The sequence below is a fragment of the Anabrus simplex genome, chromosome 12 (genome assembly GCF_040414725.1).
Source record: "Anabrus simplex isolate iqAnaSimp1 chromosome 12, ASM4041472v1, whole genome shotgun sequence".
Classification (NCBI taxonomy): domain Eukaryota; kingdom Metazoa; phylum Arthropoda; class Insecta; order Orthoptera; family Tettigoniidae; genus Anabrus; species Anabrus simplex.
In genome coordinates, this window is record NC_090276.1 from 13,626,418 (window position 1) to 13,642,262 (window position 15,845).

General features: G+C 40.7%; 1 protein-coding gene across 1 annotated transcript in view; it reads right to left on the reverse strand.

Annotated features, from left to right (window-relative positions):
- Positions 1-279: 279 nt before the first annotated feature.
- The window catches only part of IleRS-m (Isoleucyl-tRNA synthetase, mitochondrial), a 101,229-nt gene continuing 85,663 nt past the window's right edge, over positions 280-15,845 (reverse strand). The window contains exons 16-17 of the mRNA XM_067156087.2: positions 14,395-14,582; positions 280-2,194 (exon numbers count right to left, since the gene is read on the reverse strand). Coding sequence (XP_067012188.2) covers positions 1,976-2,194; positions 14,395-14,582 — 407 coding nt within the window. The 3' untranslated portion in view covers positions 280-1,975. The remainder of the gene's footprint in view (positions 2,195-14,394; positions 14,583-15,845) is intronic.

A 15,845-nucleotide genomic window follows, 5' to 3' on the forward strand; every position in this document is an offset into this window, starting at 1 on the left:
AAACCCATGGTGTTCCTCACATAGGTGTAACAATCACAGGGACTCGTACCAGTGGTGGTTGTGAGTTTGGTTTTACGAGAAAGTACAACTAGGTAATCATCCTCTCTGAACAAATTTAGTGGAAAAGAAATTTAAAATAGAACAAAATTATTTATTCAACGAAAGAATTTAGAAATGAAGTACAAAATACAACAAAAAAATATTGTATTAGGCCGAAAAGTTCACTAACAAATCAAAAGGGGACACGAGTTCCCTGAGTAACAGAACACTTGCAATTTACGTACCATTCAATAATCCACCGTCGCACATAAAGCAGATGACGAGATCAGCTGCAGCTGCATCATCGGCTAATATGCATTAGAGTGTTTCCTGCGGGCCGAGGCTCCATCACAGGCCGGAGAGATCTGCGCACTCTGCGAGGATTTGGGCCATGGTGAAGTCGGCACCACAAGAACACACTGGGGGGTTTTTCCACTTAAGGAGGTAAGAGTGCGTAGATCGTCCATGACCTATTCTCAGCCTATACAATACTATGGCCTCTCTCCAGGAAAGAGGACAACCACATAGTAGTTGTCTTCTTAATTGCCCTCAGCTTGTTGGGAGTTTGGATGGCTACCCACTCCAATTCCCAGGATGCCAAGATGGTCCGATGTAGCTGAGAACAAATATCTTGAGCAGGTACAAAATAGGTCTTGGTGGTAAAAGTACTGCTTCCTTTGGAGCTTTTTCCGCAAGTCAATTTCCCGGGATCCCAACGTGGCTTGGAAGCCTTGCGAAAGTGATTCTGGTGCCAGCATCACTTAACCTGGTTAGAAGGTCAGGAATCTGCTGCACCAGTGGGTGTTGCGAGAAACAGGTTTCAATAGACTGGTGTACTAAGCACAGGTCCTGTAAACCCACAGTGAACCACTCTTTGCTGCTACTAATCACAAACCTACTGTGTATGTAACATAGTGGTACTATTCGCAAGTAAAAGCGACCCATGGAGTTCCTAGCATGATGGTACTAATCACTAGTAGTTTCAGGGTTCTAATACAAACATCCCACAGTCGCACCTTTCAGTCGCCTCTTACGACAGACAGGGGATACCATGGGTGTATTCTTTGTCTGGATCCCCAACCCACAGGGGGTTCAGTTATTTAAACGGCATTTCAGTTAAATGTGTTTCGGAAAACAGAAGATCTATTGTATTTTAGTGAATATAAATCAGTTCAGTATTGAGTTTAAATGCCTAAATGTGTTGTTTTATTTCCTTTGTATCAAAATAAAGGTTGTATATATTATGTAGCTTGTATTCTTTTAACAGTTTATTTCCAGATTTTCATTAACCCTTAACTGATCATTCCACATGCTGCGTATTTATTTTTATTTTATATTTACTTCAGATAATTTTTCATCACTAAGAAAATGTTCAAATATTGTCAATGGTTCGGGATTATCCCCAAAATTAGCATGAATTCCACTATTGCCGGTAATTCGATTCTGTTGCGCAGCCCTCCAAATGTAACCCAGTAAGTCTGAACGTCTTCAATTTCTTCACATTTGGATTCAGAAGAATAGTTGTCACTTTTTTGTTTTTACTTTCATCGCAAAGCAAGAACATTCACTCGATATCGCTGCTAAATTACTTTGTTTGTTTACACTTGGGGAATTTAGCGTGTTCGCCATATTGCATCTGCTGCTGACCACACTGAAAACCTGTGCATGGCCAAATTAATTCTATATGAAGCATGATATTCCATGAAAATAAATTTTGTAGTACTTCATTGCAAAATAAGGCCAGTAGATGTCAGAAGTATCTATAAACTTCTGACGCTTATAAGCAGTTCACGCAACTTGCGAATTACTATGCAGGTGAAGGTTTTAATCAGGATCACCTCAGATGCCATCTATTCTGGATAAACAAAGTTCTCGTGTGTAGTGAAAAAGACAACACAGTAAACAGAGACTACTTTATGAGTGAGTTATGTACATATTAAATGGCCTGAGCAGTCTTGACAGGCAGAGAACTGACAACAAGCTGACAGCGAGCACAGAGTTCGTCACGAGAGTCTGAAGTACACCGCCTACACCTTGGGCACAGGTGCTGCTTGGCTGGGGTTAACACCACTTTCATTTCCTCGTCAGCTCCTTCTTGCAGACTCACACACGATACTTGGAACAACTCACTCAGCTCGTCTGGTGATGAGAACTTCTGCAAAGGATAACAAAATTTTGTAAGTTTTATAAAAATTCATTGAAGACGAGAGATTATAAACGAGGATAGGAATACTCTCAAACACACTGACAGGTCAAATCATGTACAGAAAGACATGAACACAAGATAGAACAAGGGCAGGTCAGCATCAAAAGATGGAGAAATACAAAGGGGAGCCAAGAACGAGCATAAAAACAGGAAAGAACCATCACCATGTCTTTGTATTGCTGGGTTCTCTCCTAACCAATCCCACTCCTTCATTCAAGGACAGGCCAGACCCCGTGTCCAACCAATTTCAACGAGCTTCAATGTACCTGTTGGGGGACACTCAACAGTAACTCATGTATAAGGGTTTAGGTAAATAGGCTTTAGTTTTCGAAAAATTGAGGACAAATGTAATGACACAGGATCTATGTCAGACCAACTGCAGGTGATAGAACACTGAAAGATGAACATGGTTTACTTAAACCTGTCAGGTCTGCAACCTAATAATTTCCGAAAAATAGATGAGTCCCCAGATTCTAATGCAACACATATATACTTGGAGAGTTACAACACAGTCGGGCAGAACGGTGGCCGAGGGGTCACCGTACTTGTCTAAGAACCTCGACGATGTGAGTTCAAGCCTCGTCGTAGTTGTATTTTTTGTACAACATGAATTATTATTTGAGGGGATGTGAAGATAAAACTGTGAATAAAAATATTAGGCAAACTGCTCTGAACTTTAGTTTCTACCTAAAATTAATATTAATATATACATAGTACCAGGAATGCCTAAGGTCATATGTATTTCTGGGACATAGCTCATTATTTTATCAAGTACTGGAAATAGCATGGCTTGGAACAGCTGATCACAGCATGTAGGTTAGTGAGACAATGTGAAGCTCGGGGCAAGTGAGAGGGAAGAGTACACGTTATATCGGCTGTGATGTAGTCGCCACATGTCACAGACTCGCCTGGAATATTCTGGATCATTTTTAATATCTCGGCAACCAGTTGAGATATCAAAATTTAAAGCACATCAGCGTGAAGCTCATTAATTAGATGTAATCATATTAATATTTCATGTTAATCGGCCTATAGGTTATTGAGAAATCGACGTGGAAAGAAACATAATTTTTCTGCAAGTAAACTGCAGTGGCCTTGACTCTGCATATAAAAGAGAGGGGGGTCAACGAAGCAAAGTTAGTCATGCATTGTAACTCAACCACGGCGGTATGTCGAACCAACATTATACGGGTCGTGAATGTGAAACTCTATCATCTGTAATACCGTTCGCCGGACTTGTGAAAATTTCAATCGTGCGTTGATACGTGAAAATATTCAGTGTGTGCCGAAGTAACTCAGACTTACAAATTTCTTAACCTGTGTTAAGGTGAACTTTAAGGTTTAACCAGTGCTACATGAGACTTGTAAAATTTCACAACAGATAATAATGTAACTTGAGCATTTGACCAAATGTTATTCAGACTTAGGAATTTCGTATCTGTGAGACTTATAACTTAGTAGAATTCATGAGGTCTCGAACTTGACATATTTTTGGTGATCAAATTATCAAGTGTGATGTATTTATGAACAATCATACAAGACGATTCATTGAATATTAAGGCTATTTTTCATTAAGTTTAGACAATACTAACATAGCTGAAGGAAACTGACAGTTATTATTTACTTAATATTTGGTGTAGCAAACATTTACGAGCATTTAAACATATTCGTGTGCGGTTAACAAACTGCGAGTCACAATACGACGATATTTAATATCATATCCAACTAAATAGCATAAATCTAGAGAGACTGTGACTTTATTTTCTTTAACATGGAATGAACTCTGCTATAAACTGTGAATAGTGTAAAGAGAAAAACTGTGCTATGAACTGTGCTGTAAAAACAGTATTTCGAACCAAGGACTATTCCTCGGAACCCAGAACTGTGATTTTAATTCAAGGTGTCGAATATCTTTACTCTAAATTGTGTTTTGAGTTCAATTTAAGTGTTCGACTGTGGCACGAACTGTGATACAAACTGTTTCTTACTTCAAACAGATAAAATCATATTAATTCAACACTCTTTACAAGTCGAAGTGTCAATTGAACTTTCTCGTGTCATTACGATCGAATGCGTGACAGAGAAATCTTGAGCGAGTGTTGCTTTCACCATATTAACCTGAACAAAATACGACGTGGGAGAGGGTACGAGATATGACGTGGGATGGCGCGGGAGACGGTACATCATGACATCAGTGGAATTCATCGATGCTGTACTACACTTCATCAGTTCCAGCTCGAATAATATCTCAGGTGATATGAGTGCATTTAATCTCAATACTATTTGAACTATAAAGACAGTGATAAATCTTGAAGTCATTTCAAAGGTGTTAAATTCAGTCACTAATTCATAATACGACTTTGTGAGTTGATAACTTTATTTTCAAGTGAACATTCAAAAACCTCTGAAATTCATAATTTCAGTGATAATTTTCTCTTAATATTCAAGTGAATATTCAAAGAACTAAGAATTTAAACAGTTTTCCCATAATAATTTTTATTGTCCAGTGATAACATTTCTTAAACAGACTGTAGGAATTTTATTAGAAGGACTATAGGTTTCAAGAAGAGAATAATTTAAGTGTTGTGTTGAATTTACAAATTATATCACATTTTTTAGAAAGACTCTAGAAAATCTGAAAGAAACATTCATTTTTATGAAAGTGATTCATTTTCATTTACTACAAAAATATTTTGAGATTTTGAAAGTGCAAATAACAATTCTTACAAAAAAGAAGTTAGTATTAATTTGGTTCTACCGGCAAAATAATAGGATTTTCAGCATCTCAGACAAATTGAATAAAGCTAGTAATAGAAATGAACCATCTATTATTTCTCACTGCAAGTACGTTTCTTTGTACCGGCTCCTAAGAACAGCTCACTCCCTAAGACCCATCTCATGCTCCTGCTCAAACATCTTTTCCTGGTACAATATATATACATCTCAACAACTACAGAGGGATTTCCCTTGTATCAGTGACGTATAAGATACTCTCCAAAATATTACTCACAAGAGTAGAGGCTCAACTAGACTCCTGCATCGGAGAGTACCAGGCTGGGTTTCGCAAGTCAAGGTCATGCGCCGAACAAATCCTGAACCTCAAAACCATCATCACTTACAAAAACCTAAGCGCCTCACCCTACGTGGCAACATTTGTTGACTTTCAGAAGGCCTACGATTCAGTAGATAGAGAGTCACTCTTCCAGGCACTCGCTGAACTGGGACTAGATAAGAAAACCTTGAATCTAGTGAAAGCAACTCTTACCAACACTACTGCCAGAATCAAATTCAGAGGGGAACTGTCCCAGAGATTTGAGATCAAAACAGGTGTTAGACAAGGGGATGGCCTATCTCCAATCCTCTTTAATTGCCTACTTGAAAAAGTCATTCGTGAGTGGACGAAAATGCTACAGGATGACTCTGGATTGAGAATTGGCTACAAGAAAGACAAGTTAACAGTCAACTGTTTAGCCTTCGCAGACGACCTTACACTCCTGGCATCCAGTGTGGAGGAAGCTATCCATCAACTATCCTCTCTCGACCACATAGCAGCTAAAGTAGGGCTGAAGATCGCCATCAACAAAACACAGTTTATCACCAACATCAAAGATGCACCCAAATCAATCCCACTGGGGGACAAAACAATACAAAGGACTAACTCCTTCAAATACCTAGGAGAATGGATAACCCCAAACATGAATGAAGATCAGGCCATGAACAGCAGATGCATCAAATTGGAAAATGCCTACCACCTATGTAAGAGTATGTACAAATCCAAATCCCTCTCCCTTAACCTCAAAATCAGGCATTACACTACTGTAGTGAGACCGTCAGTACTATATGCCTCAGAATGCCTAAACATGGTAAGAAAAGGGCAACTTAGAAAACTGGAGCTGAAGGAAAGGAAGATCCTGAGAAAAATCATGGGCCCCATTAAAGAAGAAGGCAAGTACAGAATCAGGCACAACAACGAACTGTACCAACAATTGGAGAGCATTACAACATCTATGAGGAAGAGGAGATTGAACTTCTACGGTCATGTCATGAGAATGGACAATCAGAGGCTCACCTCCAGAATCTTTCACACCATCTCTAGAGGGAAAGCGACTAATGCCAAGTGGGCAAGACTCGTCAGAAAAGACCTTCAAGAATTGGACATTGCTCCCAGTGAAATTTATGACAGGAATAGGTACAGAACGTTGATCAGAACATCAAACTCTCTCCAGTCACTAACAGAAAAAACAGTACGTCCGGGAGGAGGTGTGAAATGGACTCAGGAGCGAAAAGACATTCACAGTGCAAGAATGAAGGAGTACTGGTCAAAGAAGAAAGCTGCTAGAGATAAGAACCACGTGGTCCATAGCAGGCCCAAACGGAACTAAAAAAAAATACATACATAGAGAGAGAGAGAGATCCAGCAGAAACTGTGAGACTGTTTAGGCCTATATTAATTTCAGGTAGAAAATAAAGCATACTACAATTTGCGCAATATTTTCGTATTTCCTATGCTTATCCGACTTTCTTCTTATCCTACACTTATCCCACATTTCTCTGTCAATGCAGGTAATATCAGATTAGGAAATGAAGTCTTAAAGGAAGTAGATGAATATTGTTACTTGGGTAGTAAAATAACTAATGATGGCAGAAGTAAGGACGACATAAAATGAAAAGTAGCACAATCTAGGAATGCCTTTCTTAAGAAAAGAATTTGCTCACTTTCAACATTGATATTGATATGCAACACGTTCCTTCAAATATTTTGTACAAGAAATATAGTGCAATGAGACTCAAATTCATGTTTTTGACGTTTGCAGACAAGTACTGTGACCACGAGGCCACCACTCCAGTTGACTGTGATGCAAATCTGTTGCAATGGAATTGGGGATTCATCAATTTTTTGGAAATTTTTAGGTTGCGGACCCGACATGTTTAGGTAAAATTTGTTCATCTTTTAGTGTTCTGTCACCTCCACTTTGTCCGAAGCGGATCCTGCGACATGACATTTGACCTCACTGTTTTATTTAAAACAAAAGCGTATTGACCTAGACCCCTATTCATGAGTTACTGTTGAGTGTCCCCCACCAAAAGGTACATTGAAGCTCTTTGAAATCAGTTGGCCGTAGGGTCTGGCCTCTCCTTGTAAGCCTCCAATGAGCTCACTAAGCGGCCCTCTTGATAGATCTTCAGTGTTGATGCGAAAAGAGCAAGATAAGAACTTTTTTAAATAAATATGGAAAAAAAAGGACAAAGATGAAAACTATACCACTTGTATTTTTGTTTTATGATTGCTCCCTTTTCCTATACTTATCCAACTTTCTTTCTATCTATCCTACACTTATCCCACATTTCTCTGTCAATGCAGGTAATATTAGATTAGAAAATGAAGTCTTAAAGGAAGTAGATGAACATTGTTACTTGGGTAGTAAAATAACTAATGATGGCAGAAGTAAGGAAGGCCTTTCTTTAGAAAAGAAATTTGCTCACTTTGAACACTGATATTGATTTGCATCTTGATGGATAACAGCTGAGAATATAATAACATTAATACAAGCCTTTGTTTATAGGCAATCATGAGAGAAATTTGGGGGCCCATTTCAGCAACATGCATACAGACAAGTTCAAGACAACTTGTATCCGTGCAAGCAAGTGGAAAGGCTGTTTTAATATGCTTTCATGTGCCTCGACAACAACATCGGGGCAGCACGGCTGAATGTCGCGTGCATGTATTCTGGAGTGCAATGACAACCAGACAACAACGCTTACTGTGGATTAGTCCTGATTAACAGGATATCTTCCAATATATCACTGTGTAAGTTGGAACAGTGAGGAGAATGTATGTACCGTATTTCGCCAAATCCAAGGCAATGTTTTTCCTCAGAATCTCATTGAAAAATCAAGGGTTGTCTTGCATTCGCAACCTAACAGTGATGAACACCACTGGCAGTTACCACGGTAACCATGCTGCTTCTTTTCACTCCCCCACCACCACCTTCCTTCCCCCCCCGCACACGCATGTACGCACACGACTCGTTGACAATCAATGTCCGCCTCTTTATTATACATCGATGGCAGTGGCAACCGGTTGTACAGTTCCTCTGAGTAATGTCACTGGATCTCAGGAAATAGCGAAGAGAGAATTACGCGTTCTATAAGCCTCTATAAAAATGTTTCTCAAATCAGCGGAATGACGTCAAAATATGTGAGCCTTCGAATTCCTAGAACGGCCAAGGCTACACAGTGGCAGAGTTATAATGTGTCTACTGTACGTGATGCTTATTAAAATTAAGTTTTATAGACAGCAGAAATATTTTCTTGATGTATCGTCATATTGTAGATACGCATGGAACAGGTATTGCAGGCAAATTTTCAACGGGTTCTCTTTGATATTATGATGCCAATTTTAAGTTAATGGTTTATTAAATCCAAGGAAATAAAGAATAATTGTGCAGCCGCAAGAAAATATGGCATAAATAAAGTCAATGTTCGGCGTTGGCTTGAAGACAAAGATAGTCTAAAAATGTGTACTGTACAAGAAAGGCACTTTAGACCCAGATTTCATTTTTTTTTTAAGGAAAAAGTGGGGGTCGTCTTGGATTCAGAGAAATACGGTACTTTAATGACAAACATTTATTTTCCCTATGTAAGTTAATATTCAGAATCCTTTTTGTTTTGTGCTGTTGAACTTTTACTGTGGAGTCTCTGTCTTCGTAAGTTATATTCTAATGTATGAATTCAATTACAGCAGTCTTCAATGGTTAATCATCATCATTTCCCTTTATCCAGCTGTAGCCGGGTAGGGGCAAATATGGTTCCTCTCCACTTTCTTCGGTCTTTCCACCACTCCTCCTCCAACACTGTGTCCCAGTCCAGGTTTCTTTCTATAATGCTGCGTTGGATGGTATCCTTCCATCTCAATCGTGGTCGTCCATGGCCTCTCCTTCCTTGGATTTGCATTTCCATCACCTTTTTTGGCATTCTTTCGTCGCTCATTCACTTTGTGTGCCCAAACCATCTTAGTCGGCTCTTCTCTATTCTATCATTCATTTTTTCCACTCCAATTTCTTCCCGGATTTTCTCATTCCTTATTTTGTCTCTTCTACTCTTCTGTATCATACTCCTCAAGAACTTCATTTCGGCTGCCTGTATTCGACTCTCATCCTTCTTTGTCATTGTCCAAGTTTCTGCTCTGTAAGTTGTTATGGGTACGTAATACATCTTGTACATAGTATCCTTTGCTTCCGTTGGCACATCTTTGTCCCATAACATGTTTCTTACACCATGATACAAAAAACTTCCAGCTTGAATCCTTTTACTAATCTCAGCATCCAGTCGAGCATTCTGCATTAATTCACTCCCCAGGTATTTAAACGTTTCCACTACTTCCAGGGGCTTGTCTGCAAGTCTAATCTGACCTTTCCCTTCTTTCTCCCCTCTAGTCATAACAAGAGTTTTACTCTTTTCTACACTTATTTTCAATCCACATTCTTCGATCTTCCCATTCATCACATTCAACTGTTCTTGAACCTTCCTGTCGTCTTCTCTCCAAATCACAATATCATCTGCAAATAACATCATGTTCATTTCTCTTCCTCCATATGCTGCTTTTGCTGTTCTCATGATGTCATCCATTACTATTGTAGACAGGATTAGTGACAGAACACTTCCCTGTCTCAGCCCACTAGTTATTTTGAACCAACTTGTGTTTGCATGCAACTACAACATTCCTTATACAATGCCATGATCATTTTTATTAATCCCTGTCCAATTCCTTTTTGCACCAGACTGTCCCAAACTTTCGTCCTGGGGATACTGTCATATGCCTTTTCAATGTCAATGAATGTCATCACCATATCGTTCCCGTACTCCCAATGCTTTTCCATTAGTTGTCTCATAATGAAAATGGGCTCTATTGTTGACCTTCCACTTCTGAAACCAAACTGACTTTCCTGTATCTGATTCTCAACCCTCAACCTTATTCTACTTTCCAGTATCCTTTCCATTATCTTAGCAACATGGGATATTAGAGTAATTCCCCTGTAGTTCTTCAAAACTTTCTTATCACCTTTCTTGAAAATTGGGATGATTATTCCTTTTTGCCAATCCTCAGGGACCTCCTTATTCTCCCAGACATTCCTGAGAACCCGATATGTCCACTGCAGGCCTACAGCTCCAGCTGCCTTTATCATCTCCACTGAAATTTCATCTATTCCAGCAGTTTTTCCATTCTTCATCTTTCTTACTGCCATTTCAATTTCATTCATTGTAATTTCTTTATCCATTTCTTCATCAACTAATTGCCTTTCCTGGTCGTCCATTGAATGACTGTCATCCGTTCTTATGTTCAGCAGCTTCTGAAAATACTCTTTCCATCTATTTCTTATGTCTTCTGGCTTTGTTAAAATTATGCCACCTTCATCCTTCACAAATCTGGTGTTTACTTGATCTCTCTTTTTGTTTCTTAAGATACCATACAGTAATTTCTTGCTGCCCTGCGTATCATCTCTCAATTTCTGTGTGAATAAGGCCCAGCTTTTCCTCTTTTCTTCCCCCACTACTTTCTTGGCCAAATTCTTTGCCTCCACATATTTTCTTCTACTTTCTTCAGTCTTAGATGTTTTCCAAGCTTTCCATGCCATTTTATTTTCCTTCACTTTAATCTTTACCCTATCATTCCACCAGTGTGTTTCTTTGTCTTTCACATTTCCTGATGTTCTACCACACACCTTTTCTGCACATCCAACCAGTGCTTCCTTAAATCTTTTCCATTCCTCTTCAACATTCTCCACCTCTGTCCTGGGTACCAAGGGTATTATTTCCCTTTGAAATTCCTCTTGTATGCTTTTCTCCTTCAACTTCCATACTTTAATTCTTTCCTCTCTTCTTAATTGGGGTTTTTCAATCTTCCAACTTTCAATTTTCCTATCACAACTCTATGATCTCCACCAAAGGCTTCTTCAGGCATGGCTGTTACATCTACAAGGTTCTTCCGGTGTTCTTTCTCTATGATTATATAATAATCATGGTCTTTGTTCGTCTGTCTCCCCAACCATACCTTGTAATCTTCTGACTGTTCTTCTTCCTAAACCAGGTGTTTCCAACAATCATTTGATTCCTCATGCAAAAATCCACCAACAACTCGCCTTCTGGATTTACATTTCCATATCCAAAGGGCCCTACAACATCTTCCTTTCCTTGTCTTTCCATTCCAACTTGTGCATTTAGATCTCCCATCAATAGTACTTCCTTATCTTCTATCTGTCTCTCCACTTCCTCTAAGAAGTCCTCTAGATGTTCATCTATGCAACCAGTTTGTGGGGCATACAACTGAAATAGATCTTTCACGCCATTTTCAAACTGGAGTCTCATCATCATTATCCTATCGCTGATGTACTTCGTATATTCCACATATTCTTGGATTTCTCTTCTAAGTATGATGGCCACTCCATTTTTTGCTTCAGGTCCTCCGCTGTAATACAGCCTGTATCCTTCTCTCAGAGGGATCTCCCCTGTACCCCTCTTCTTGGTCTCGCACAGTCCAAGTATGGCTATATCTTTCTCTATCATGAAGTCAACCAGTTCTGTCTTTCGCGTCAGTGTCAGTATATTTACTGTTGCAATTTTGATGTAGTTTGGTGCTGGTTGCCCATTTTTCACAGTTCCCCAGAACCTGAAGAGCTGCGCGTCGCTTTTAACAGGGGACGCCCTAACCTTTTCCGAGGCACCATATCTGCTCTGTCCATATAGGCTATTGTTACGATGGGCTCGCCACACCCAAAGGCACTTGATACCTACTGCCAGGTTCAAAATTAGGCCGCCCCTAACATGGAGACAGACGCCTTTTGTAGCCGCTCCTCTGGAGTACAGACGCTACGGGTATGCCCCTTCTGCCATCTCCGCCGTACCGAAGTCCACCTTCTCCACCGTAGATGCCGTTGAGGTCTTCACTCATAACCCTGAGCTGGGACCCATACCAGATGTTACACACCAGGTCAGTGTGCTCTGGGACTCACATAGGCAGGGGCGTCACTCCCTGGGTAGGGCTGCCTCCGAAGAGGGTCCCTATCAATGGTTAATGTAACCTTTATATTGGGTGTACAAGGGTTGGGGTAAAAGTCATTGTGAGCAGATCATAAACTGCTATTTGTCGCTTGGAAGCTATGAAGGCATAGTGTGTACTCACAACAACAGATGGCTCTGTGATTGCTGATAGTAGCACAGAGTGTGCTGTGAAATCAGTTGTATGGCGAGTGTCGTGCGAGATGGAAGTAACCCGTGTTGATCAGCGTGCGTACCTCAAAATAGCCGTTCTCCAGCTGGGGGAAATGAGAGGGAATGTCACAGTGAATTGGACTCTTGGGAATAGTACCCTCCCACTCCGCACAGTAGCATGATGGGGAGGAACGTTTAAGCAGGGAAGTGTGGCAACCGGTGATCAGCAGCACATGGGATGACCTGTCAGTGTGCGGACCAACGTGGCAAGTGCTGTCATCGAGCAGCTCCTAGCGGAAGACAGATAATGGGCGCTACTGGAGTTACGAAGGGCAAGTGGCATCGAGAAATGCACCATCCACAGGATATTGTGGACAGAGCTGCAGCTGTGCAAAATCGCATGCACTGACGGAAGTTGAATGGTGGATGCAATATGCAACATGCTCCGAACACCTAGCATGCTGGCAACAGGAGGGCGATCACTTCCTGTCGCGAATAATCGCCATCGATGAATTTTGGGCCAGGGCTCAGGAACGGAACTCAAACGTCAGACCGCGGAGGCGGGACATGCCAGATCACAAAGGCGGCAGAAGTTCTGTCAGAAACTTTGCCCAGTGAAATGGATGGTGATCGTTGCGTATGTCAGAAGAGTCACTGTGTGCCACTTCGTTCCCCATCGTAGAACAGCGAGTGCAGAATACAACAGGGACTTCCTGGTGCGACAGGTATGATGTAGCGGTCAGGAGAAATGTCCGGATCTTGTGGACTGTGCAATCATACCGCACGACAACGCTAAACCACATAAAGCAGAATGTCTACGGGGGCAACTGCGATGCTGGGGATCGGAAGAATTGGAGCACCTGCCATACTCTCTTGAACTTTCGCCTTGTGATTTTCGTCTCATATGAAATTTAAAGGTCCACTACATCGTACGCAGTTTGCGATATGAGAGTACATTGCAAATGCTGTGCAACAACTGTTCACACATGGTACACCAAACGGTGATGCAGATGGTATTCAGTATCACTCACACGTTGGCACCGTATGGTGAACAATGCAATGGACCCAGTTTTGTCATGCCAACTGCCTGTGTGCTGTGTTGTGCTGTGCTGTAATGTAGGAGGTGTGGTTGGCTGTAATTATTTTGCACCATGAAACTAGTATTGTCCTGTACACTACCATAATCAATATGTTATGCACAATGTTCGCATGTTCTTCAACACCCATCTCGCCCTTTCATCTGTATGTCGCATTTTCTAACCGGGCCGGTATCTGCAAGAAAGAAAATGGTTGCAATGACTATTGCCCCAATTCTCATATTTTACCTGTAATAATACTGGTTTCCAGAAACCTCCATGGCTTAGGCGGCAGCATGCCGGCCTCTCACCACTGTGTTCTGTGGTTCAAACCCTGATCACTCCATATGAGATTTGTAATGGACAAAGCGGAGGCGGGACAGACTTTCCTCTGGGTACTCCGGTTTTCCCCTGTCATATTTAATTCCAGCCACACTCACCAATATAATTTCACTTCATCTGTCAGTCATTAATCACTGCCCCAGACAAGTGCTACAGGCTTCGGCAACCAGCACAATTCCTACAATTCCTATCCTCGCTGCTAGATGGCTGCTTCATTCATTCCATTCCTGACCTGGTCGAATGACTGAAACAGGCAGTGTATTTTCAATAATTGTTTCCCTAATAAGGGTTATATATGAGTACAGGTATTTTGTAATATTGGTATTCTACCCAAATCTTAATTATTCCGGTATTCGGTCTCTGTTCCTCACCTTCAGAAATCCACCGACTATGGATGGGATTAAAGCTACAATTTAGGGTACAAGAGACTTCATTACTTACAGGACCTCTGGTACCACGAGTGAAGATTTACCAGGCAGAAATGTAGTCGAATGCTCTCCATCTGTTGAGAGGATGACCTACCTTCAGCTCTCGCAGTGAACTGCCAGAGGTGATGACAGCTGCGTCAAGTTCCCAAGTGTTTGGGAGAGGTGAAGTCTTGTTTATCACCTGTTTTACACTCAGAGCCACGTCGATGGCTGTGGCCACTTCTGGTCTGTTCCACTCCGGTAGAGGTCGCTTGACTGGAGAGAAGAAGAATGGCTCCTTATCTAGAAAGAAAATGGAATATAAATTTGCAACCTTTTCACTGCCAAGTTTTGATGAACAGGCAAACACTCTGGGCTGTTTTATTTTTTTTAAAGGAAGAAGCACTTTTACAGAATTTTTTTTACTGATACTTTTAATGGAATGCATATCATTCCCTTAGCCCCGCAGCCCAATACGGGGTTAGGGATGAAGTGAGATTTTATTTTACAGCATGTTTTTACAACTGAATGTCCTTCCTGATGCCAACGACAGTTGAGAAGGTAATGACTATGAAATGAATGATGGTGAATGAAACTGGGTAAGAAAGTGGAAGGAATCAGCTGTGGCTTATGAATAGGGACTGTCCTGGCATTTTCTTGGCTTCGCAAAAGGGAACCACAAAAAACATTCTCAGGATAGTTGATGGAGGGGTTCGAACACACTTAGCTGCCGAATGCAGAGCTTGGCTCCATAGCCGAAGGATGTTAACACGCACGGCTACTCTGCTCAGTGATATTATTACTGGAATGTAATATAAAATTGTTGATCCAAGACCTGGTATTATCAAAATCATTTACATTTGCGGAAAAAAGAATCTAGAATTTATCTGAGAAGGGGTTGACAATTCTGCATGGGATTCATCATTACTAATTTGTCTCGCACTTTCTTGAAGTTCAATATCGCCCCCTATATACATATATATAAAAATATAACTCTCCAGGATCAATATTTATGAGAAAACATTCAATTTCTTCGTCAACAAGAGTTGAATGTCTACTTCGAAACGCCATGATGGATACACGTTAGCGGGACAGATGTTCCACTCCAACGAAGCTGAAATAACATCAAATCGGTTTCAGAACAAGCGAAATGGAGTGGCATATCTGCCTACAGAACTTCTTTGAGCATTTCCACAGAATTTCAAAGCATGACACTATATCCCGTTCATATATGAGATCGGTGAAGTACACACTGCACCAAAATGTATATATACGGGTTTTGCGTTGAATGGGTTAAGACGAACTTCCAATGGAGGTGAGCTGCATGGACTTTTCAACCAGCATTCCTGTCACTCTAAATATCTAACCTGGGCAAGCATTAACCATTACACAACTATGAGAGACTTAGTCTCATTATCAAAAATTGATGCTTGCCTGGCCATCAGATGATATACATGTTGATTCCCATAGGGAACCTGAAATATTTGTCCCGAATGAGTAAATTTATAATACCAATATAAATGGTCCGTTACTGGACATTATATAAATTTTCCAGCTAACTCATTC